General features: G+C 38.9%; 1 protein-coding gene across 3 annotated transcripts in view; it reads left to right on the top strand.

Moving 5' to 3' along the window:
• The window catches only part of TTBK2 (tau tubulin kinase 2), a 122,060-nt gene that overhangs the window by 40,816 nt on the left and 54,670 nt on the right, over positions 1-26,574 (top strand). For all 3 annotated transcript variants that reach the window (XM_004609602.2, XM_055131611.1, XM_055131610.1), the window contains 4 exons: positions 2,559-2,706; positions 17,517-17,590; positions 21,985-22,125; positions 23,908-24,012. In XM_004609602.2, the coding sequence (XP_004609659.2) occupies positions 2,559-2,706; positions 17,517-17,590; positions 21,985-22,125; positions 23,908-24,012 (468 nt within the window). The remainder of the gene's footprint in view (positions 1-2,558; positions 2,707-17,516; positions 17,591-21,984; positions 22,126-23,907; positions 24,013-26,574) is intronic.

Below are 26,574 nucleotides of genomic sequence, written 5' to 3'. Positions count from 1 at the left end.
AATTTACTTCAGCATAGATATATTTGGCAAGATTTTTCTGGTGAGACAGCACATGAGACAATGTTTCTTCACTTTCTGGAAATGAAAAAGATCTTTAGCGAGAGAGAAGACAAATCAAAGTGCTGGACTATATGATTTGCATATAGAAGCCCTGGGTTTGATCCCAGATAACATATGGTCCCTTAGCGCCAACCAGCATGACTCCTGAGCACCCCCAAAGCACTGCTAACAAAATAAATAAGAAAAATAAGCTTTGGTATTGTTTGAGTTTTTAAGCTTGTTTGTTGTAAGCTAGCTTGTTTGTTTGTAAGCTAGCTTGCTTGTTTGTGTAAGCTAGCTTGTTTGTTTTTGAGCCACACCCAGCAATGCTCAGAGGTTACTCCTGACTCTGAATTCAGAAATCACTCTTGGTTCAGGGTACTGTATGGAATACCTGGGATGGAACCCAGGTCAGTGGCATGCAGGGCAAGTTCTTTACCCACTATGCTCTCGCTTTGGTCCAACCCTAGCTCTTTTTAAATGCACAAAACATAACCATAAGTACCAATCAGGGCCTATCAACCAACAATTTAACTGAAATAAAGTTCTGGAATTTTATTTTACTTTACTATTTTGGGGGTGTTTTGTTTGTTTGTATTTTTACTTTTTTGCACCACGCCCAGTGGTACAAAGGAGCTGTTCTTCACTCTATGCTTGGGGTCTCTCCTGGCTGTGTTTAGGTGCTGGGGATTGAAAGTGGGTCTGCCTGTATGTAGAGCATGTGCTCCAGGTCACTGACCTTTATCTCTTGATTTTAATTCAAGTTCTCCTGGAGTTCTTCATGGTATCTCTTTGGGTTTTTTGTTTGTTTGTTTGTTTTTCCGGTCATACCTGGCGATGCACAGGGATTACTCCTGGCTATGCACTCAGGTAGTACCTACCCCTGGTGGTGCTCAGGGGACCATATGGGATGCTGGGAATCGAACCCGGTCCGCCAGTGCAAAGCAAACGCCCTACCCAGGGTGCTATCACTCCAGCCCCGGTATCTCTTTGTTTTTTTTAACATCAAACCAAAATAAGGAAGAATTGTAATTTGTTTATACTAAGCAATATGTTACTTAATAAAACATAGTTTTCTTGTTTGCCAAATGCTACTTTGCCAAATGCTGTGAGAAGAAAAAGGAAAATAACAGTGTTGCTTTCCCTGAAGCTTAGTTGACAGTAGGGGGCTAGAGCAATTACAATGGAAACTCAGTCAAATTTAACATGAGATTAAAAAGCAGTGGAGTATTTTAATACAAGTGATATTGAAGTATTTAGCCTATCTAAATGACTAGCAATGACTACACAAATCATTTTTGTAGCAATTTAAGAATTAAAATAATCAGCCCAGGTGCAGTAATTGGTGCAGCAGAGAAAGAAGCATAAGACTGGAGCTGAAGCCTCTGGGTAGTTACGATTTAGGATCTTGTGCCTCCAGTGATGACTTTTTAACCTTATAGCACATCCTACATATTTAATAATATGGTAAGGAGAAAAGAAGATTTAGTTTCAGGAAATCGAAGAAGGCTATTTTAAAACTATATCTAGCTTAAAGCTCATTGCCTCTTTGCTGCCATTTTTCATAGCCCTTTAAGTGCCTGATTTACTCTTCATAATTTGCTTATATTAAAGATGCTGATACTCCACAGTTAAAATTTTATTTGAAGAATATTAAGAGTTTGGTGAAAGTGCTTGATTTGAGTAGAGTTTACTTTTAATTTAATCACGTAAGGTCATAGGCTCCCAACTTCTTTGGTCTACTCCCAACACCTTGTTAGGAACAAGGTAACTGTCTTCCCAGAACTAACTCTACCTTCTTTAAGTGAACAAATAGGAAGTACTCCACCAGCAATTGCACGTGAGGCTACTACTGTGCCCAAGTCCTTCAAGCAACCTCCAGGGGCAGTATTGTCCACGTAGGGAAGCACTGAAATAGGTAAATTGTGATCACTGATAATTTAGAGCAGAAGCTATATTCTGCCCACTCCGTATTCTCTGTTAGAGATCTCAGTGAGGAAAGATAAGTGGTACCAAGGATGGTGCCTAATTTTAACATTAAGCAATTCTCTCCCACCTTCAATACCCCACATAACACATCTCAACCAGATTAATTTCAGGTAATATATCAATTGGCAAAAAAATTCCATGGGGTGAAAAATTTGCAAAGATTGTTTTAGAATTAAAACAACAAAGCTGGTTGTTGAGGAACATTTGTAAGTAGAGAAGCTTTCAGGTAACGTTTTTAGGTGACATTTCTAATTTTGTTGGCTAGATATTTTAAATGGTTTGTGATTTAAATAATTTCTTTACTCTTTGTGAACAAATCTATGGTAAAAGTTTGATGTATTTTAGGTGTTTTCTTTTTTGGTATGTGCATAACTTGACAATACTGGAGTTTTTTTTAAATATTGAGATTTTATTATAAAAACATAATAAAATTACGTGCTATTACCTAATTATGACAGGTGAATTTTTTTCCAATTAGAATTTGCTAGTAATCTTTTGGTGTATATATTCTTATTTTATTTCCTAAACAGTTGAGGAAGATTGGGGGTGGGGGCTTTGGAGAAATATACGATGCCTTGGACATGCTTACCAGGGAAAATGTTGCACTGAAAGTGGAATCAGCTCAACAACCAAAGCAAGTTCTGAAAATGGAGGTTGCTGTATTAAAAAAACTACAAGGTAAGGTACATTATATGGTATAACAGTTAATAATTCATTCTGACCTTTTTCCTTTTGAGTGTCAATTATATTCTCTAGTAACCAATTAAATATTTTGATATCAGCTTGATATAAACCTGCCAAGCATTTTCTTGTAAATGTTACTATTAGTAGTGGAAATACTGGTTGCTTCGAGTAGAATTTGGTAAGGATGAAATAGTGAATTAGTTTAAACATGTTTTGCAATATGTTTTTATAAATCTGTTATCATAAAACTTGCCTTTTTTTTAAAGCAAACAGTCATAAAGACTTATGAGTTGTTTCTGTTTAGCTCTGTGGATGTGAGACATTTGTTCTTTTTCATATGAAGGAAGCACTACTTCAAATAAGACTTCAGGATATAGTTGAAAACAATTCTCTTGGGGCCAGGAGATGACTAGAGACAGGCTGAGCATATGCCTAGCATACAGAGGCTGGGATTTGATTCCTGGGTTTTACTTTTTGCCTTATAAGCTGCAGAGCACAAGCTGAAAGTAGGGAACAAGGGAGGCTTAAAGGAAAGCAACTGCACCTGTTCTTTGCGCCTTGAAGTCTTCAGTTACTGCTTCAAAGCGTGATTACTTTCTGGCCCTAGTCATGATATAAGAAGTTGTTTCTTGATTAGATTGCCTGTCTATCCACTGAAGAAGAAAGTTACTCCAAAATTCCTTGACCTCACTAATGTTCATCTGACTCCATCAAATGGTCTGAAAACTCCTTTTATGTGAGAAATACCCTTTGTTTTACTCACTAAGCTTTTATAAACTTACCATTTCCTTTTCTTGTTTGTTTGTTTCAACCTGTGCATTTTACTTCTTTTTTTTTAATTTTTTTAAATTTTTTTAAATTTTTTTTTTAATTTAAATTTTATTGAATCACCATGTGGAGGGTTACAAAGTTCTCATGATTATGTCAGTTATACAGTACTCAAACACCCTTCCCTTCACCCGTGCCCATATTCCATCACCAACCACCCCATTATACCTCCCGCCCCCTCCCACCCCCCCAGTCCCCGCCCTTGTAAGTGATAAGTTTCGCTTCGTTTTCGCTTTATCTTGGTTACAGTCCATGTTTCAACACATAATTCACTATTGTTGCTAGGGATTCCCCCCAAAAAAGAGAAGACAGTCCCACTGTCAAGGAAGCATTTGATGGCTCTCCATTGCTGAGAATGTAGAGATATTAAGTCCCGCTGTTTGTTACATAACTTTTCTATTTTTTTTCCCCCCTCGTCCCGCGCCACCGAGATCACGCCTGTTTAGTAATCACCACGCTGCCTGACAAAGGGAAAACAAACCAAAAGATATGGTTATTTCTCGTCATCAGCCGGCGTGGGGCTCTAGCTTAGTTGATAGTCTGGTATAATGTCTGCAAGCAGTTTCTGGAACCAAAAGTAATACGCTGGTATCGGCCCCGGCTCAAGATTCCACCAGCGTCCCGCTGTTCCAAGTACATAATAATTTATTCCCTTGCATCCGGTTCCCACGCCACCAGGTCCGTGTCAGCTTAATGGACATCATACTATGGTTAACGCCACGCCGCGTTTTTTCCCGAGAAAGAAGGATATTTATTCTCAGCCGGCGTGGGGATATGGCTTAGTTCAGTCTATAGAGATGGCTACCACTTTGGTGGCCTTCAATATTTCAGCAAAAGACTTACTATTCTTGTTAGGATTTCCCACCAAAGTCCGACCCGTTAAAATCCAGGGAAAATTCTGCCTAAAATTCTATAGCTACAATCTTTTACCCTTTAACAAAAAACTTAGTACTATTGTTTGGAGTTTCCCCCCACGTTAAGCCCTGCCAAAAAGGAACATGTACACGTTGCTGACAATCAAGAGGTTTTGGATTTCTATATGAAGTCCAAGGAAAATTCTTTTGGTAATTGCATTGCTCGCTGGCAGCGCCTGGGCCAGAAGCTCCCAGCACACAGTTTGGAGGCATTTTGGGGGCACCGCTCGTGTCCAAAGTGGTTCAGTTGCCTCCGGGGTCGATCTCGCGCGGGGCCGCAAAGGAGCGTCCCCACATGGCTCTCTGCTTAAATGTCGGCCGGCACAGGGCGGATCCGGGAGTCCCGCCCATCGGCTATCCCGGGCTTCCTGTAGAGTCTAAAAACCGGCTATAGCCTCGCTGCGTTCAAACAGAAAGAGTTGAGAGAGAAAAGAGCATACCCTGCCGGCAGCGCCTGGGCCAGAAGCTCCCAGCACACAGTTTGGAGGCATTTTGGGGGCGCCGCTCGTGTCCAAAGTGGTTCACTTGCTTCCGGGGTCGATCTTGCGCGGGGTCGCAAAAAAAAAGGTGCATTTTACTTCTTAAGTAACTTTTGCTTACCACAATTAAGATTTATCTGTTCCTCCAAAGGGTGTTATGAAATCTCTTATTTTTTCTCCTCATTCTGTTCATTTTAACATTTCCTTACGTGAAAGACTTACCATTACCTGCCAAATAGGGAATTTATCTATTTGGAAAATGGATATGTAGAAAACAGATTAATTCTATATTTTATTGTTTATTTTTAGGCCACATCTGGCAGTGCTCAGGTCTTATTCCTGGATCTGACTCAGGAATCACTCCTGGTCAACTCAGGGGACCATAAAGGGTGGTGGTGGTGGTGGGTATCATACTAAATTGGCTGTATGCAGGGCTCCCAACCTGCTAATCTATCTCTCTAGCCCTCAATTCTAGATTTTTTTTTCTTTTTGGGTCACACCCGGCGATGCACAGGGGTTACTCCTGGCTCTGCACTCAGGAATCACCCCTGGCGGTGCTCAGAGGACCATATGGGATGCTGGGAATCGAACCCGGGTTGGCCGCGTGCAAGGCAAACACCCTACCCGATGTGCTATCGCTCCAGCCCCTCAATTCTAGATTTTTAAAGAGCAGAGATCTCTTTTTCTGCAGGAAAAATAAATATATGTACACAGATACAAACTTGGCAGTGCTCAGGGTTTACTCCTGGCTCTGCACTCAGCAGTCACTCCTGGCAGTGCTTGAAGTACCATATGCAATGCTGCGATCAAATGTGGGTTGACTGCATGCAAGGCAGATATCCTACCCATGGTACTATTGCTCCCTCCCCATATTTTTTATGCTTTATGCACAAAGAAAATTTAGAATCATAAAAAACTCAAGAAACCTTAAATTTGACTAATTTGGTAGTGAAATTAGAGGGGTTTGGAAAGAACAGAATCTTTTATGATTTCCTTTTATAGTCATTGGTATAAAAAATTTAAAGAGCCCTCTACCTGGGTATTGGAGACGCCCAATCTTTGCTGTCTCTGCAGGCCCACATCCAGACCCCCGACCCTGTGCTTACTTATTCATCTCCCAGGCCCACATCCACACTCTGAGCATGTAACTGGCTAACTGCTGCTTGTACCCTGAAGCACACATCTGTGTAAACATAAGCCAGCTCTACTTACCACACCTCACACTGTGCACATGCAAACCTCCTGTCACAGGGTGAGGACCAGTAGGGAAGCAAAAGAGTAACACTCAGCATCATCCCTTAGAGAGCTCCTCCTCAGAGAACTATAAAGATTCACCCTCAGAGCACCCACACAGACATGCCAGGTAAGCCTGTAGAAGTCTGCCACATTCAGTGAGTAAAGATAATTGCACAGAAGGCTTTACCAGTATCAAACCAGCACTATAAATAGACATACTATGATGAGGATGTTAATGAACTCAGTGATGGTAATGGCGGTCAGTAAAGTACAAAAAAGTATGAGAGCAGAAAGCTATAATCAGAAGTAACAAATGAGGCGTTGAAGCAATAACACAGGGAGTAGGGCATTTGCCTTGCACGCGGCCAACCCTAGTTCGATTCCCAGCATCCCACATGGTCCCCCGAGCACTGCCAGGAGTCATTCCTGTGTGCAGAGCCAGGCGTAACCCCTGAGCATTGCTGGGTGTGACCCAAAAAAAAAAAAAAAAGTGACAACTGAGAATATGGTAGGTAAAACTAAAAATTCAGTAGAAGACCTTGGCAGCAGAGTAATAGGAGGTAAGTGAGATTTATCTCCCAAATTCCCAGTTGGTTCAGCTGTGAAAATCAGTTAATGCACTGTATACATAAGGTAAAGATCAAAAGATATATCCTTTAGTAAGTGTATATGTGTGAGTTCACAAAGCAGCGTGTGGGTGCTGCTACGACGCGTGTGCATTCAGTGGCCAAGAGCCGCCTCCCATCCTCCCCAGGCCTCCTCAGCAGAGAGACAGAGAAATGAGGGACCACAGCCTGATGGTGAGAATGAATGGCCCACTTAATGCAGAGCTGCTAGCATACTTGTAGAGCATCCAAAGGGGTCAGAGGTGTAGGACTGCATGTCTGTGTGATTGATTTACAGAGGTAAGACATTCCAGCAGAGGCAATTCTCGGCGGGAGATAAACTCAAGGAGACATTCTGTCTCCTAGGGATATCTATATTGCTTTTCCCTTTCCTTCTAGTCTTATAGACAGTTAAGTCAAACAGTTAGTCAAACAATTAATTCTACTTCTTACCAATACTTGCAGTCGTTTGGATAAACACAGTAAGAGATAAAGATCCCAAAATTTAGTTCACTGGGCTCTGAGAGCAAGTAAGGCTTTTACTGTAAATCCCAGACTAAATCCTCAGGTCAGTTCAGCTAGTCCTTCCCCATGGGGGTCCTGTCTCTTAAATCATAACAGCTAGCATCAATATCATGCATTATGCTTTGTAGAATATCCCATTTTGATGCCAGGGTAGCTTTGCCACTTGCCCAAGGTCCATCCCAGTCCCACGGCAGGACCTCCCTTTTAGGGTGTTAAGAACTATAGCAACTGAAGCCAGAGTCAAGTAATTATGACCAAGTAATTATGCCCAGGGGTAGATATATTTCAGAGTTATTCAACTCCCAAATATTAGAAGCATAGCCTTAAGGTCTTTCCATGTTTAGCCAAAGAACATTGCTCTAGAGTAAAATATGAAAATTGGCTATAGAGGGGAAAGGAAAGCAATTAATTCTTACAAATACAAAATCCAGAATTACCAGAAAATTTTGGCTTACAAGTAACCACAGTTGACTTGGGGAACTATGGCACTGAGGTGTAAAACACAAAGGAAAGGTTAAAGATAGACTCAAGGGATTAGAGATGCTCACAAGAGCACCGTAATCCTCACTGGGAGAAGGAAAAGGGGCAATTTACAGATGAAGCCTAAAACACTTTGGGTTAATATCCAACAGATATGAATAGCATAGCATTATGCTGAGTGAAGGTACTCAGGAGAGGGCACACACAAAATGATCTCTCTCATACATGGAATATAATATAAACAAACATGGTAGGGAAGTAACAAAAGGAAACAAATTGAGAACTGATTCCCATAGGAAACTTGAGGGTGGGAAGCCAGGGAGACACCAGGACAGTGGTGAAGAGAAGTAGACAGTTTGGTAAAGGATATGGTGCTGGAAATTTTACACATGAAACTTAATGCTATAACAGCTTTGTAATTCATAGTGCTTAATAAAATTTCCTTTTTTATTTTAAAGTCTCCACTTAAAGATCTAATACCCTTTTATGAAAAAATACTGGAAATATAGGAATGGATTTTTATTTGTTATTGTTTGAGGGGCCCCACCCAGTAGGATTTAGGGCTTACTCCTGGTTCTACAGTCAGGTATCACTCCTGGTCGTATTTGGGTTACCATATAGGGTATCAGAGATTGTCAGCCATGTGCAAGACAAGTGTCTTACCTCTGTGTATTGCTCTAGCCCCAAGAATAGTTTTTTTACTTTTAGGGAATCTCTTCACCCTAATTAAGAGCATATTTGTTTGCTTTTGTTTGGGGGCCAATCCCAGTGATGATCAGGGGTTACTTCTGAATTTGCACTCAGGAATCAATCCTGGAAGTTCTCAAAGGACTTTATGGAATGCCTAGATTGAACACAGGTTGGCTGCAGGCAAGGCAAGCACCTTACTTGCTGTACTGTGTCTATGGCCCCAAGAGCATTTATTTATAAGACAACCCCTCCCCCGTAGGCAATATTGTGAAAGAAAAACTCTGGGGGTTTTGTTTGTTTGTTTGTTTGTTTGTTTGTTTTGGGGGGAGGCACACTCAATGGTGCTCAGGGCTTATTCCTGAGCACAACAAGACCTGAGTGACCACCAAATACAGAGATGGCCTGGTCCCAGGCACCACCAGGTGTGGCTTAACCCTGCCACAGCTTCCCCCCAAATAATAGAACTAATAAATTAGTTCAGCAAGATTGTGTTGCAGAGATAGATGAATAAACTTCAAAGATCTTACTGGCTTCATTCAACAATTTATGAATTGGTCAGCATCCAGTAAACACTTAGGAATAGAACTATAAAAAGTAAAAGACTTGCATAGGCAGCACAAGCAGATCAATTAGACTAGGCCAGAAGTGGGATTGGTTATGGAAAGGTACTTTCCTTTAGGTACAACAGAAATCCACAGGAAGATTGCCTGAGTGCTGATTAAGTGATTTCCTGGTTGTGTTAAGATTTTGTTTCTGGGAGTCTGGGAGAGGAGGGTAAAAGCCTAAGTTCATTAAGGCTTGGTTTAGTGATGTGGGACTTGGCATACATGACTCCATTTAGAGCTTCCCCCTTAACCCCCTTTTTTGTCATGTATGGAGGTTCACCACTAAAAGCCCAACCAGCACCTTCACAGCAGAGAATGAAACAAACACAGTGACTGCCAGGCCTCAAGCTAGCCTAGCTAGGCTGGCCTTGACAGTTCCCTAGCAAGGAGCAGTTTTGGCTTATTTATTAATTTAGTGTCATTTTACCCGGGAACTCGGAATCAAACTCGTACCTCACACTTGCAAGTCAGGAGCTTTTGCCTCTGAGCCATCCCTAGGCCCCCGTTTTATCTTAAATATAGGCTTGGTATACAAAAGTTGTGTTGGGGCCAGAAAGATATCTCAATGGACTGGAGCACATGCTGTTCATGTAGCAGGCCTGGGTTTGATCCCCAGCACTGCATTGGTCCCTCAGGCACCAGATGGAATAGTCTGCAAGCAGGTTGCTGTAATTCTTGAGCATTCCAGGTGTGGCCCCAAAACAAAAGAAACAAACAAGCAAACAAAAATACTTGTATTAATTGATTTGCAGCAATCAATTCAAAAGTAATATTAAGGGATAATTCCATTTGCAATATCAAAATTTAAAAAATGTTTATAAGTGAATTTAACAAAAGAAGTGCAGCAATAATACCTTGAAAATTATATAAAACATTGAAAAAATTAAGATTAAGAATTTGAAGTGGGGGCTAGAGCACAGTGGGAGGGGTTTGCCTTGCACGCAGCTGACCTGGGTTCGATTCCCAGCATCTCATATGGTCCCCTAAGCACCGCCAGGAGTAATTCCTGAGTGCAAAGCCAGGAGTAACTCCTGTGCATCAACAGGTGTGACCCAAAAAGCAAAAAGAAAAAAAAAAGAAGAAGAAGAATTTGAAGAAAGATACTCTGTAGATCAAAATTGTTTATTTCTTTATTTTTGGGTTTTGGACCAAACCCAGCTGATCTCAGAGCTTACTCTGCAGTCTGCACCTCAGGGACACTCCTAGCTAAAATCTACCTGATTGATATCTTTGTAGTAATGGACAAGCAGGTTCTATAATTCATATATTAACTGTGATGTGTTCTGAATAGCTAAAATAACCTTAGCATGTTGACATTACTGACAATGATCCATACTTTTTTATCCCATGGACAACATGTACCACACTGATGGCTCACACTTTTTTTTTTTTAATTTTTTTTGGGGGGTCACACCTGGCAATGCACAGGGGTTACTCCTGGCTCTGCACTCAGGAATCACCCCTGGCACTCCTCAGAGGACCATATGGGATGCTGGGAATCGAACCCGGGTCGGCCGAGTGCAAGGCAAACGCCCTACCCACTGAACTATAGCTCCAGCCCCTTTTTTAATTTTTTTTAGTGAATCACCATGAGGTACAGTTACAGACTTACAAACTTTCATGCTTGCATTTCAGTTATACTTTAATGTCACATCAGACATACTGTTGACCAAATATGTACACTAATTTGTTGAATCAGTTGGTTTATAGAAAAAACACCCTGCCCTATAGTTTAAAATTAATATATTTACTGAAAATTAAAATTTTAATTTCTGTTTATTGAAAGAAAGTAGGGTTTATTTAATTTCAGTTCAATAGTTATAAATGTGTCTTATGATTAGTAAGTGACAAATTTAATTCCTATTTATGGAAAGAAAGTAAGGCTCTCTTAATTTCAGTTCAATATTTAATAAATTTGTCTTATGATTATCAAGTAGCAATTTTTATTTGTAATAGCCATTATCTGTTTTTAATGCAGTTTTTAAAAAACACTTCAAACAGTGCTGGTGACCCTCACAAAGACAGTAAAATGTTTTTACCCTTTTATTTTTTCATGGCGACATTTCTACCCTTTCTTTCAGATAAGAAATTATAACATCCTCTACATCATTTTCGTGATGTTCTTGCAGATTCACTGTATGAATCAAGAAAATGGGTAACTTTTTTTAGGTTATTGTTCTCCAGTAGCCATTTCTTCAGTATGGCAGTTATTGATCAGGAGCTGATCAATAATTCTGTAAATTTCAAAATACTAGTTTATCCAATCTTTGGTGTATATACCACATACTTTCTTTTCTTTCCTTTTTTTTTTCATTTTGTTTTTGGGCCATACCTGGCAATGCTTAGGGCTTACTTCTTCCTCTACTCTCAGGAATTACTCCCAGCAGTTCCCAGAGGACAATATGGGATACTGGAAATTGAACCCAGGTTGGCTGCATGGAATGCAAGCGCCCTACCTGCTGTACTATCACTCTGACCTTATACCATGTGTTTTCAAGTGAAGTCCTGCGTAGCTACTATTTCACAATTTTTCTGTACCGCTTAACAATTTTTGCTCAACAAGGACAGTCTGATATATCAAAAACATCTTTTCCCCAATATTACAATAAAAGTCAGCATCAGGCTTCCAGGCTTTAGCTTCAAATTTTTTCCTTCAATGATGATGCAGATCTAATTATTCAAAGTAATTAGCATACTATTTGGTCCTTTAATGTTCCATTTCAAAATTTGACCCTCTATTTTCAAAACTCATAATGTCACCTTGTTTTTGTTTTACTTCTCATGGTAAAATTTTTGTTTACTTTTTACTATACCACAAATATGTTCCCCCCCCCGCAAAAGCTCTTCAGGAAAGGGACACTATAGAATAGCTGTCTATAAATACTATATACATTCCTCAAATAGTAAACCACCCACAGATTTCATCACAACACTGCATTTGTGTTTTATTTGTGATTATTGTGTTCTTTCAAAACAGCATACATATCTAAAGTGTAGGTAAAGCTGCTAGACAAAGACAGTTTATATAATTTTATCCTGTATTTATATCTCTTGTCTGGAATGCATTGACAAAAATTGAGATGCCTTTCCAGAACTATACTTTAATCTATTACAGTGTTTTAACCAGTTCAATAGCATTTTAAAAGGTACCAACAGTTCATTCCATGATGCTTTGAATTTTGTCCAATCTTTAGTTCTAGCTGTGTACTGTCAGAAAATGTAAATACTTCAGAATGGATAAAAAGAGATCACTTCATGGCATTTTTAAAAATGTGTGCCTTCGTGTACATATCCTTTTTAAACCAGAATAACCTAATTTTTAGTAATTGCATTACACAGTAATCCTATAAAAGTGCTCATTTAGAATGATTACACACATAGTAATCGTATAAAGGGCTTATTTGGGGGCCAGAGCATTAGTACAACACATAGACTACTTGCCTTGTATATAATACTGGGAAACAGGAATTGATGTTTAATTGTTCAATCTCTGGTACTATGTATGGTTCCTGAACCCTGCCAGGAGTGATTCCTGAGCACAGAGCCAGGAGTAAGCCCTGAGCACTTCCAGGTGTGGCCCAATCCCCCACCCCCCCCCAAAGGAAAAAAAAGTGTTTCTGTCACTGTAACAGGTTTTCAGGATTGTTGGTGTTTTCTGCTTTCAGATACAGAATTATTTTCTCATTGTACAGCACATTTGTTAGCTTCTTTTGTGATCATTTATAGTATCTAATTTATCAAGAATAATGTGCACACCAAAAATAGAGGTCATTTTGGTCAGTTTAGCACTGTACCTCTTCCTCATATTTGCTGCCATTCTTCATCATTATCATTTCCTGAGTCATATTCAAAACATTCTTTCTTGTAGTATATTCATAAGATTTATCACCTAATAGTTCACCATCCTTACAGTCAGGTTCATTAACAAAATTCTCAATCTGAACAGAATGAGAGTATTATTATTGGTCTTAATATTCCTTTTTGGCTTGCAGTGATAGATTCATCAGATGAATCATGTTTCCTTATCAGTGTTACTTTTATTCTAATGGGCAAAAAATTTTTTTTTAATAATTTATTTATTTTTAATTAGAGAATCACCGTGAGGGTACAGTTACAGATTTATACACTTTTGTGCTTATACTTCACTCATACAAAGTTCGGGAACCCATTCCTTCACCAGTGCCCATTCTCCACCACCCGTAAACCCAGCGTCCCTCCCACCCTCCCCAATCCCATCTCCCCCCCAACCCACCCTGCCACTGTGGCAGGGAATTCCCTTCTGTTCTCTCTCTCTAATTAGCTGTTGTGGTTTGCAATAAAGGTGTTGAGTGGCCGCTGTGCTCAGTCTCTAGCCCTCATTCAGCCCGCAACTCCCTTCCCCCACATGGCCTTCGACTACAATGTAGTTGGTGATCGCTTCTCTGAGTTTGGGCAAAAATTTTTTAAATAAAAATTCTAGTGACTTAGGCAATTAGTTGCTTTCAACCTAGCAATAGTAATATAATGATTAATTATCACAAAGTGTATAAAATTATGATACATAATATTATATATTATAAAATAATATAAAATTATATCCTACAAAATATTATAATATAAAATTTCAATAAACTCAGTCACTCAGGCAATAATCAGCAAAGCTAGTAACAGAAGTTATCATTACCAAAATTTCATATTATGTTTTAGTTTGCAGCTCTCTGACAAAGTGGAGCACTTTAATGAAGCCACCAGATAGTGAGAACTTGACAAATTGCAGTGCTGGCCAAACCATGCTATTGAAACTAAAGAATAAAGTGCAAGGAATGGAGGAAAATATAGCTAGCTATAGGGCTACAATAAAAATATAATAAATATGCAAAAATAGAACCCTTATATGTTGCTGATAGGAATATAATTATGCTGCTATTTTGAAAAATCCAGTGGTTCCTATGAGATTCTTACAATTAAACATGTGATTTCTATGACTTAGTAGTTGTTTTGCTAGTTAAATATACCCAAGAAAAATAAAAACATTGTCAACGCAGAAAGTTGTATATGAGTGTTCATAACAGGACAATAACCAAGAAATGAATCAGTGGATGAATGACTTGCTAAACACAATAGAATGGAATAATATCAGCATAGGGAAAGAAAGGAAATACTGATACATACTACAATTTAGAACACATTATGCTAAGTAAAAGGAATCAGTCATAGTGCCGGAGAGATAATAGAGTGGATAAGGCACTTATCTTGCATGCAGCTGACCCAAGTTCTGTCCCTGGAACCACGTAATGGTCCCCTATGCCACACCAGGAGTAAGGCCTGACCACAGCTGGGAGTGGCCCTCCAAAACAAAAAAGTAAATATAAAAGGAACCAGCCATAAAAGACCATTTAATTTATGGTTATGATTCCTCTGCCTCTCTCACAGAGCCCGGCAAGCTACCAAGAGTATCTCGCCCGCACGGTACCTGGCAAGCTACCCATGGCACATTCAATATGCCAAAAACAGTAACAACAAGTCTCAAAAACAAAAGAAATGGAGATGTTATTGGTGCCCGCTTGAGCAAATCGATGAGCAATGGGATGACAGTGACAGTTCATATGAAATCTAAAAATAGTGTAACCTGTATCAGTAGAAACTAAGTTAATGGTCTCATAGGACTGGGAGAATTAGAACCATGGTAGGAGGGTAAGTGACTGCTAATGGGTTTGGTTTGGGTAGGTTCAGGAAGGAGCTGATGTTCTACTATTCTAATTTTGTTTTTTGTTGATGGTGGTGGTGTTTGGGGGCCACGCCCAGTGATGTTCAGGGGTTACTCCTGACTCTGGACTCAGGAATCACTCCTGGTGGGTCTCAGATAAGATGCTGGGGATGGAGCATGGTCAGCCACATGCAAAGCAAGTGCACTACTCACTGCTCTATCTCTCCGACCTTAGGGAAGGTTCTACTATTAATTGTGGTAGTTGTACAAGTTTTGGACTATTTGAAAAATCATTGTGTTGTTAACATTTCACTAAGGCTGTTATAAACTTATTTGTATGAGACCGCAGAGAGGACAGTGGGTTAAGGCGCTCACATCGTATATGGTCCCCTGAGCACCACCAGAGTGATTGATCCTTGAGCACAGAGCCAGGAAGTAAGCTCTGAGCACTTCTAGGTATGACTCTACCCCCCCTTAAAAAATCCCCCCACTCAAACTCTCCAGATATTTATATGTTCACTTAGTGTATGTAGCCTATGCAGAACTTGATACTAGAGTCCTTATCCTTGAGTGAAATGGAATTCACTGTTATATTATGGCACCTTTATGTGACATTTATTATGAGAACTGTAGAAGTTAAGCAGGTAGGAATGTGATTAAGGTTGGCCTGTGTTTGGGTATTATTTCTATGTAAGAACATAGTTGTAATTTAGGGTGCTGTTGAGATTATTTAGAAACTGATTTATTGAGAGACTGATCTATTTCTGCCCTATTTCTGTACCTCTCCTAGTGAGCTTAAAGTTGGTAACAGTTTTTATAAATGCATCATGTACAGATTAGTGCGTAGTTTAGAGCTATTTAGGTTTTTTGTTTGTTTGCCAGCTAGACATGAGCATACTGCATACTTTAAAGATTGCTTACAGCTTGTCTACTCACAACTTGAACTGAATGACAGTTAAATTAGATCCCACTTCCTATCTTCTATTTTGACAATGGGTCTCTGTCTTTTCAGCATTTCTCTTGATATTGGGGGAGGGTAGGGGACTCCCAAGCAGTACTCAGGAGGGCCTGGAACCACTCCCAGCATACTGAGCCTGGTAATGCTTGGTGGATGGTTCAGTTCTCTGAGCCAGTAACTCCTACTGCTGGGAACCTTGCAGTGCTCTGGGGACTAGAGGTTCTTGGAATCAAATCTGTTGTCAGTATATGCCAGGCACGTGCCCTTTGAACCATCTTCCCAGTCCCTTATTTTAAATTATTAACATTTTCTTCATGAATCATCCATGCTACTCCCCTTGATTTTAGTTATTATTCTACATAATTCTTCACTGGGAATATAAAGTAAACATCTCTGTGGGCTTAACATTTCCTTCTCAGGCTTCTCCATGGAATTCTTTTTCTTTTCCTGATGTATTGGTGTTTTGCCATTGACCCAGTTGTCTTTGACAAATCAACTCTTAAACTCCACTTATAATACACAGAGCTATTATTTTCTAGGGTTCAACACTGTGTTAAACTCTGTACTTAAATGTTTGGTTGAATGTACATATACTGTATATGAAAATATTCAAAGTATAGATGATTATACTGTCTCATATAACCATAACATTGTCTTCATTTGTGTTATGTGGTTTACCTTTCTTATCAACTTAACTGAAGCTAAAAGTCTCTCTTTGGGCTGGAGAGATAGTACAGTGTGTAGAGTACTTGCCTTGCCCACGTTCAACCCCTAGTATCCCATGTGATCCCCCAAGCCCTTCCAGGAGCAGTCTCTGAGTACAGAGCCAGGAGGAAGCCCTGAGCACCACTGGTATTACCCCAAAATCAGAACAAGGGTCTGAAGAGATAGTACAGTGAGTAAAGTTCTTGCCTTGTCTGGAGCTAACCCAGGTTCAATCTCCAGCACCATATATGGGTCCAAAAGTACGTTTTCAGCACCACTTGGTGTCGCCCAATTACCTCCCCACTGGAGGGAAAAAAAAAACCTAAAAAAGTAACAACAAAAAACCCCTAATAATCTAAACTGCCACTAATAACTTTAAAAACACAGCAAAACAGGGTTCATGAACAATTTTCTTTGTTTCTGAATGTTTTAGGATGCATTGTCATTAAACCTATCTTTTGCTAGTAAATTTAAATGGCCAACTGAGACAAACAGCTCTGAGAAGTTCTTCCTCCACTAATTAAGACAGGGGTGGCGGGTTTTGGGGATAATACTCACTTAGTCTTCTGGACTGATGTGATGACCTTGCCTTCCCCGGCTCCCTTTGAGTCGCAGCTGGGAGTGCATAGAGGCAACTCCTAGTGGTGCTCAGAGTACTCTGTGCTGTTGAGACTCTCACCTGGGGGCTCCTACTTTTCAAAGTGCCTTCCAGCCCATTGAACTCTCTTCCTGGCTCAGAATTTCTATTTGTAACATACCCCTTAATTATTATATATTGTTCATCTGTATTTTCATATGTCTAGGTCAGGGCAAATTGATACAAAATGACCCTCTTAATTTTTCCCTTCTGAATAAATATTTTTGTTCCTTCATTTATGTATTCATTCAACAAACATTTATTTAACTATATAAGAAAAAAATGCAGGATCTAATTTTTAGGTAGGTAGAAAATTTGTATTACTCAAATTTTCTATCCTTAAGATAGACCCATTATTTTTAATTTTAAAAACTCTTATTTAAGTAATTGTTAATTTTTAGAAGAGAAACCATGTGTAACCTTTCCCACATTTTTCTTTACTTTTCTTTTATCCAGGGAAAGACCATGTTTGTAGATTTATTGGCTGTGGGAGGAACGATCGATTCAACTATGTGGTCATGCAGTTGCAGGTAGGTTACTTTGAAATGTATCTTAACCTTTTTTCAGTTTTAATCTGAGTATCTGCATCAGATTTGAATAAAAATACTAGCATTGTGGTTATCAGCTGAGAATGTTTTATAATATACAGATGGAATATTATTGAAACATTCCATATAGAGATTTTTCTCCAATGATGGAAAGCTTTTCTTGTCAGCTGTCTTATTTGACCCATGTCTCCATTGATTGTCTTCGTAACAATGTTCAATTCCCACATGTATTTCTGGGTATAATTTGAGTCTTGCCTTGTCTTTCTTACTTCCCTTCCCCTTTATTACCTTAGGGATTCTAGTCTTTTATGTCCATGAATACCATTTACTACTTGAAAATAAAAGCATTACTTGACAGTCAGGGGAAATGATGTTCATCTTTCCACCAATTAACAGCTCTTTGTTCCTGATCCTCTAGATGGAAAGTAGAGTTGGGTAGTGCAGCAGAGAAAATAAAATTAGAGCGGGTATATTTGAACACATGCACTCATGATCCTTTCGGCTTTGCTTAGAGATTTCCTGAGTTCTCAGGGTTTTCTTCAGCAAAAAATGTGGGTATTTGCTTCCTATTTTCTTTCAGTGTATCTGGATAGCAGTGATTCAGAGCCATAGATCCTGGCCACATACATTCTTTCTTTTCAAAGGGTTTTACTTGTCTCCTTCAGCTTTTCTCCATTTACATCTAAATATATTAATATCTATAGATTATAGTCTTAAAAGTCATGTCATTCATCACTAAATGAGCCAGCAGTTTTTCTTTTTACTTCAGGCTTACTCCCAGCCTTGTGCTCAGGAGTCACTCCTGGCAGAGCTTAGGGGACTATATGGAATGCCAGGCATTGAACCTGGTCCAGCACATGCAAGGCAAGCACCCTGTTCAGTACTATCTCTCCAGCCCCTAGTTTTATTTCTTGAAGCAGGTATTCTGTGCTTTTTGTTTGTTTGTTTTTTTGGGGGGTTTTTTTGGCCACACCTGGCAGTGCTTAGGCCTTACTCTTGGCTCTTCACTTAGGGATCAGTCCTGTGAACCCAGGTCAGCCCCACACAAGGCAAGTGCCTACCTATCCTGTGCCATTTTAGATCAATAATATGGACCCTGATTTCTTTCACATTGGCAAATAACAATATTCTTTTCTATGATATTTTCTAGTTTTCTTCTGGATTTATCCTGCATCTTATTTAATCCTCAATATACCCCTATGAAGAGTTTACTAGGACAGTTTTTTTAAATCTCTGTTTTGAAAATAAAGAAACTGAAGCTCAGCTTAGTTTGTGGTTAACCTGAAAATGAACTTGATGGGTATTAGGACATCGTGGAAGCCTAAAATAGATAGCGTATTGACACAGTAAGAGAAGACTCTTCAATTTTACCTTTAGGTTTTTATTACTGACTGGGGAAAATAGATAAAGGCTTTTTACATCTGAGCATCTCTCTCAGAGTTGGCACATACTTGTTGTTATTTCATTTGTACACTGAACCATCCTGGAAAAAAGATGGTCCTTAGTCTGGAAAAACTAAGGAAAACTAAGGAATGTCATTGTATCAGGTAATGAAGACTTTTGTGACCTATGACACATACTTTCAAAGAAAATTATTTTGAAACCTTTCCATTAGATTCACAGCTATATTTTTTCCTGATGTAAGAAAGTTAACTCACTCTTAACCCTTTTTCCTACAATTAAACTTCACTTTATTGGGCTATAACTAAGGGTAGGATAATTTGTAGTGAATACTCTCTTATTTTACATACTGAAAATTTTTAAGTTTCTCCCATGTATTTTGATAAAATTTCTATGCTCACCCTTAGTTTCTCATCGATATTTCTGATTTCTTTTAGGCCAGCAGAACCCAGGGCCTACTTCCAGCTTTGTGTCAGGAGTTGCACCGTGTAGTGCTCAGGGGACCATGCAATAGTGAGGTTCACTCCTGGGCTCTAGCATGAAAAGCATGTATTCAGTCCGCTAAGCTATCTCTCAGGCTCCCTAATTTCTTTTTAAAAACCCTAAATTTATTGCTCTTTAGTTAACTTTCCTCTTTTCCTATTGGTGATTTTATTATGTAATATCTGCCGTAAGCTTTTTAAGGAATCATTTTATCTCATATAAATACTAGATATTTATTATTAAAATCGATCTTAAAATCTTTAAGGTTTAAGTAGTTTTAGACATTTCTTTTCTTTCTACTTGGCCAGGTCTGATTTAATATTCAATTACCATTGAGGCTTTACATGAACATACTTAATATATGTGTGGTCACTAGAGGTATATTTTGTGTTAAACATATTATATGTGGGGGGTAAGTATACATTTTATAAATGTTATGAACTATATATTTTATTTAACAGTAAATATTGTCTAATATCAAGCTGCCATATATTTAAGCTTTTATCATGGAAAAAAGGTAAACATGGACAAAAGTAGAAAGAATAATATAATGAAAACTCATGTAAACATCATCCAAATTCAGTAATACCAACATATGGCTTAGTCATGTTTCAGGCATATTCTCTCTCCTCTCCATCTTCCTCCCAGTCATACTTTAATACTTTGCCTATAATTCTAGCAATATATATTTCTGAAATATATTTCTGAAAGTTAAACATTTTTATTTTTTTCCCTTTTAACCACATCATACAAAATTTTCTCAATTAGTATGAAATATCAAGTCAACATCCAAATTTTCTAGGTCACTATTTATGTATATGTGTGTGTGGTGTGTTTATATGTATGTATATATTTGGTTTGCTTGAATCTAGCTTCAGGTAGGGGTCACTTTGAATTTGGTGGCTCTCTCTTAAACTCGTTTATTTTTGTATGGAGGGGTTGTTTTTTGGGCCATACCTGACTATACTTAGGGCTTTACTACTGGTTCTGTGCTCAGGGGCTCCTTTTAGCAGACCTAGGAACCATGTTGGGTGTCAGGGATCAAACCCAGGTTGACCACATGCAAGGCAAGTGCCCTACCATTTGTACTGTCACTCTAGCCCCACTCCACTATTAGATTATCTTAAAGTACTTATCATCTAGGACATATGTGATTCTTTTCTTCCACTTACCATTTTTCAGTATTGTAAGTTGTATCCCTAGTATTTTCCAAAGAAGATTAATGAGTTTACATTTTTTTTAAAAAAGTAATTCTGAATTTATGGATTTAACATATTTATGCCTTTTTTTATTTCTGTTACCAAAGTAATGGTATGAATGTCTGGATGCATATTTGGAATGCATGTCTCGCATGTAGAGGCCTTGAGTTTGGTTCTTACTCACCGTATGGTCCTCTGAGTACCATCTAAGTGAACCTTGTGACCCCTAGCACTGTTGGCTATGAGCGACATGTGGCCACATATCACTGGAGTGGCCATATCCCAAAAAATATATGGGCCATATATGGGATATGCTAGGGATACCCCCCAAAAAAAAACCAACGCTTTGAATCCTCATTTTGTGAGGAATAAATTGCAGCATTTTTTGATAAGCCTCCTTACTTCCTGGTACACATTTGAGCCAGTTTCATTCCATGTATTTCATATTCCAGAACTATAACTAGCCATTTCTTCATTAAGTCTTGATTCCCCTTACTGTGAAAAGAGCCCCAAATTTGGTGCTATGGGTACCTGCTGTAGTTCGGTTGATCAGTGTTATAAATTTTTTTCAACAATTCATCCAACAAGTGGGTTCATAATATACATTTCTTTATTTTCAGATTATATATTAAATTTACTAGACGAGCAATAGCACAGCATGTAAGGTGTTTGCCTTGCACACGGCCAACCCGGGTTTGATTCCTCCATCCCTCTCAGAGAGCCTGGCAAGCTACAGAGAGTAGCCCACTCACATGGCAAAGCCTGGCAAGCTACCCATGGCGTATTCGATATGCCAAAAACAGTAACAAGTCTCATAATGGAGACATTACTGGTGCCTGCGCGAGCAAATTGATCTGAGTACCTAGTATATGTCAAATAATCTATACACTTGACAAATTTTATTAATACTTAAAAAACGGAAGCATGTATTGGCTCCACTTTACGAGAAAACTTAAAGAAAAATTAAGTAGTTTGGCAATAATGATAAATCGTTGCTCTGGTTATCTTTTAAGATAATCAAGATTGTGTTTTGTTATGACATTAGGCAAAAGGAAACATTATGACAGAATAAACGGCTCAAAAACTCATTAGATTTTCTAAAGTACTCATCCATTAGTTTAAGAAAATCTCTTTTCAGATAAGATCATGATTAGGGTAAAATCCTAAGAAAAGAGCTTAACATGAGTCTTTGGGGTAAAATTATTCAAAACATTTTAGTGGCAAATGAAAATTTTCCCAGTCTTAAAACATGGTATATCACATTTGAAAATTCTTTGTGTTTGGTTTCCACAGGGTCGAAATCTGGCAGATCTTCGACGTAGCCAATCTCGGGGCACATTCACCATTAGCACTACTCTTCGGTTGGGTAAACAAATTTTGGAGTCTATTGAGAGCATCCATTCTGTGGGATTCTTACACAGAGATATCAAACCGGTAAGGGAGCGTTTACAGCCAGAGCATACATTAGACTCACTTGGTACTCTTAATCTTTGATGGGATACAGTAAATGACAAATGTAGCTTTCTTTATTTTGTTCTTTATTTTTATAAAATTAAGACAGTATTTTTGTTGAAACAGTTGCTTCTTAATTTTTAAAAATGACAATTACACGTTTTAATTTGTATAAAGGAGCTTTTCTCATGATGAAATGTTGCTGAAGAGGCCAGAGAGATAGGTAAGGCACTTGCCTTGTACATGACCAGGCTGGATTCAATCCCCAGTATCCCATTTGATCCCCCAGCACTGCCAAGTCTAATTCATGAATGCAGAGCCAGGAGTAACTTCTGAGTATTGCCAGGTGTTCCCCCAAAACAATCAAAAAAACAAACAAAAAAAAAAGTGTTGCTCAGAAGATGAATTAAAAATGATTAATTTTTGATTGTTATATTGTGTGTTAAATTGCTAGTTATTTAGCCTTACACCTAAATGAATAGTTACTCTTTAGATTTCTTATTTCTGATGCTTAGATAAATACTCATGTTGCTTTTTATGTTGGCAGTATGTCTTTTGTACTATTTCCTTTTTGGTTTTTGCGCCACACCTGACAATTCTCAGGGCTTACTCCTGGCTCTGTGCTTAGGGATCACTTTTAATGGGGCTCAGAGTACCATATATGGGGCTCCAGGGATTGAACCCAGGTCACCTGCATGCAGGGCAAGCACCTTATCCACTGTATTGTATCTCTGGCCCCTGAATGTAATTTCTATTTGATTTTGCTCATTCATTGTTTCTCCTAATTAAGAAGTAGGGGTTAGATTGTTGTTTAACTTTTTAATTATTTAGAATAGAACTTAAAAGGGCTGGAGCGATAGCACAGTGGAGGGCGTTCGCCTTTCACGCAGCCATGAAACACAACCCGTGTTGGATTCCTCTTCCCCTCTCAGAGAGCCCGGCAAGCTACCCATGGCATATTCGATATGCCAAAAACAGTAAGTCTCACAATGAGAGACGTTACTGGTGCCCGCTCAAACAAATCGATGAGCAACGGGATGACAGTGACAGTGACAGAACTTAAAAAGTTCTTTTAAGAATTTAAAAGATTCCTTTTAAGTCAGTGTTAAAGTAACTTGATACAATTGCTTAATTTTTCATTCAGAGTATACCTGGTTCTAGTCATTAACAAAAAGCATAATTATTTAATACCCAAAAAGCATAAGTGACTAGAATAGTATATTGAAACTTGTGTTATGGATAAAGTAGAAATAGTATTATATAGGAAGGATAAGGTGTAAGAATTAAATATTCACTGTATCAGTGTATCACTGTCATCCCATTGTTTGTCGATGTACTTGAGCGGGCACCAGTAACGTCTCTATTCCTCCCAGCCCTGACATTTTAGCAGCCTCTCCTTACTCTTCTCTCCCAATGATTGGAGGCTCTTTCAGGGTCAGGGGAATGAGACCTATCTTTACTATTTTTGGCATATCGAATATGCCATGGGTAGCTTGCCAGGCTCTGCCCATGTGGGCAGGATACTCTTGATAGCTTGCCGGGCTCTTCGAGAGGTGTATGTATGTATATGTTTGTGTGTGTGTGTGTGTTTGTGTGTGTGTGTATATGTATGTTACTCTCTATGAATTGTTGCCTACTGTCTGAACTCCATCAAATATGGTGTGGTAAATATGGAAAATAGGAAGTATCTTATAATGTCTTATAAGTGTCTTATAATAATAATTAAATATTAATTATGCATATTTTCCTCCTTTATTTTTCTAGTCAAACTTTGCCATGGGTCGCTTTCCTAGTACATGTAGGAAATGTTACATGCTTGATTTTGGCTTGGCACGACAATTTACCAATTCCTGTGGTGACGTCAGACCAGTAAGATTTTTCATATTATTATTAAATGTTTGAGAATTATATCACTGCTTACAAGGAAATGCTAATAATCTGTTAAAGTTTACCAGTACCTATAAAATTATAAATTTGATGACTAAATTATAGGACAAAATTAATTTATAGAAAATTTTGTCTTAAAAAATACATTAGAAGTAGATATAGCGTGATCTTGTCTTAAAAGCACACTTTAATCTTTTAGGATCTTTTCTGCAGCCTAAGGCACTTTCTGTATCCTACATTTCTCTTTCAGTTACTATTTTTTCCATATCCAGAATTTCAGTTTGACTGTAGATTTTCTTTTATTTGTATTTTTTATTTGATATAACATCATTATCGCATTTCCCTTTAAGAAGGTTTTCCTTTGCTCTTGTGACCGTTTTTATTTTTAGGTCTTTTTCTATGAAATTCATTATCTAATCACAGGTCCTATCAACTGCTTTTTTTTTCCCCATGTAAGGCTTATACTTTCATTTTTGTTTGTATGTCTTCTTTGTTGTTGTTGGAGACTTGGCATTATAGGTATCATAATTAGCAGTTATAAGTACCATTGCCCCTTTCCAGGGCTTGTTATTACTCTTTGCCTGATTATTGGTCTTTAAGTAAAGTCTTTAAGTGGAGTAAAGTCAGTGGAGTAAAGTCTTTGTTGTAGGCTGTTGTCGGATGGTGCAGCTTCGGGCTTGCCCATTGTTATCCTCAAGGACAGTGGTACTGTCTGGGTTCCCTTTTTCATTTTTCCTGATGACAGATCAAGGTCACAAGGTCATTAGCTCCACTAGTTGACTGACTGCTCTGTCATTTACAGCAGTGCTCTAGGTCATAAATTCTTTGGCATATCTAATTAAATGGTGACTCCCAAAATGGAATTGTTCTTGAGGCCTGATATTATTTCGAGGTTTATTATTTGTTCTGACCCAGGATAAATAACCCCTTGGTTCCTGACAAAAGCCAGATACAGTCTTGTCCATTAGATTCAGAAATCTTGTTTGCATTACCATCACTCTTTTGAAAGGGCTCTTAGGTTTAAACTATCTTACTGCAATTGAAATATCTTCTTTTTTTTTTCTTTTTTGGGTCACACCCAGCATTGCACAGGGGTTACTCCTGGCTCTGCACTCAGGAATTACTCCTGGTGGTGTTCAGGGGACCTGAAATACCTTCTTTAGGGAGAAATTAGGAGGTTCTTTTATTATATTTAATTTTAATCCCTGCCTGGGGGAAAATTTTTTTTTCTTTATTTGGGGAAGTCTGGAGGAGTCACACCTGGTGATGCTCAGGGGTTACTCCTGGCCCTGCACTCAGAAATTACTCTGGGCAGTGCTTGGGGGACCATAAGGATGTGGGTCATGGAAACCAAGTTGGCTGTGTGCAAGGCATATGTCCTAAGATGCACTGTGCTGTCACTCCAGGAGCCAGGGTTCGGGATTTGTGGATGAGAAGGACAAGTTTCTCTGAGTGACTTCTTTACTTTTGGAGCTTAAAAAAGTAGGTTGAGATCGTGGAAATAGCTTGAGATCTTCCAAGATTGCCTTCCCTGGCAGTCATGTACCACTGCCTTGCAGGTGTAAAAAATACTGTCTCGGCTCCAGTATTCTTAGTACAGTACACTGGGTCCAAGGCAGAGCCTTCATTCCATGCGAAGAGGATCAGTACAAGAAAGGAGTTTTTACCTCCTATGTATTTTCCCAAACTTGTCTTCTTCAGCAGGCAGGTAGGTAGGTAGCTGTGAGGAGATTCAGAGAATCCTTCTCCTAAAAGGAAAAAAGTCCTCTGACAGGGAGCTAAGGAAGAGATAAAGTCCTCTAGCAGGGAGCCCTGTGTTCTCACCTGTCACAGGCTAGAGTGGAATCACTCAGCTGGTCTGGAAGGGGGATGGAGGCTCACAGACTATAGATTCCAGCTTTTCTTACCAAATTATTGTAAGTATCTCAGTTGAAGAATGTGATCCCTGATAAATCTGTGTGCCAGCACCACAACTAACAGGATGGAGAGCATGGTGACTCAGCTGTGTGTGCAGTCACATGAGTCATATGTGTGATCCTCCCAGTGATCGTCACAGCTAGAAGTTGCAACCTTCACAGTCAAGCATGTGTGTCACTGGGGTCATCCTAAGAACAACATAACAACAATTATAAAGGGAAGGAAGAGGGATTTTTAAAAGTCAGTGGGTGGGAATTTAAAATAAAGCAAGGGGCCTGAGTGGTAGTACAGTGGGTAAGGCATTTGCCTTGCACATGACCGACCTAGGTGCTGTAAAAAATACACGTGTGCACATGGAAGGGTGATGTGAATTCTCGGGCTTTTAGGGTGTCTCTCTCTCTCTCGCCACTCCCATTCGATGCTCTCGAGCAGCTGTGTATGATGGGGATGGCTGTTGGCGGTGGGCAGGCGAAGGTAGAATGACGAGGTCCAAGCTGGTTGCTAATTAGTTGTGTTTATTCAATCTCTTGTCTCTCCCATCTCACACACTCTTCTTTCCTAGCCCCTCATTCCTAGATCCCAGATCCTCTGATTCTCTCTGATTTTCTAGATTTCTGATTCTTCTTC

This window comes from Sorex araneus, chromosome 3 (genome assembly GCF_027595985.1).
Source record: "Sorex araneus isolate mSorAra2 chromosome 3, mSorAra2.pri, whole genome shotgun sequence".
In the NCBI taxonomy this organism is placed as follows: domain Eukaryota; kingdom Metazoa; phylum Chordata; class Mammalia; order Eulipotyphla; family Soricidae; genus Sorex; species Sorex araneus.
This window is presented reverse-complemented; position numbering and strand designations above follow the sequence as displayed.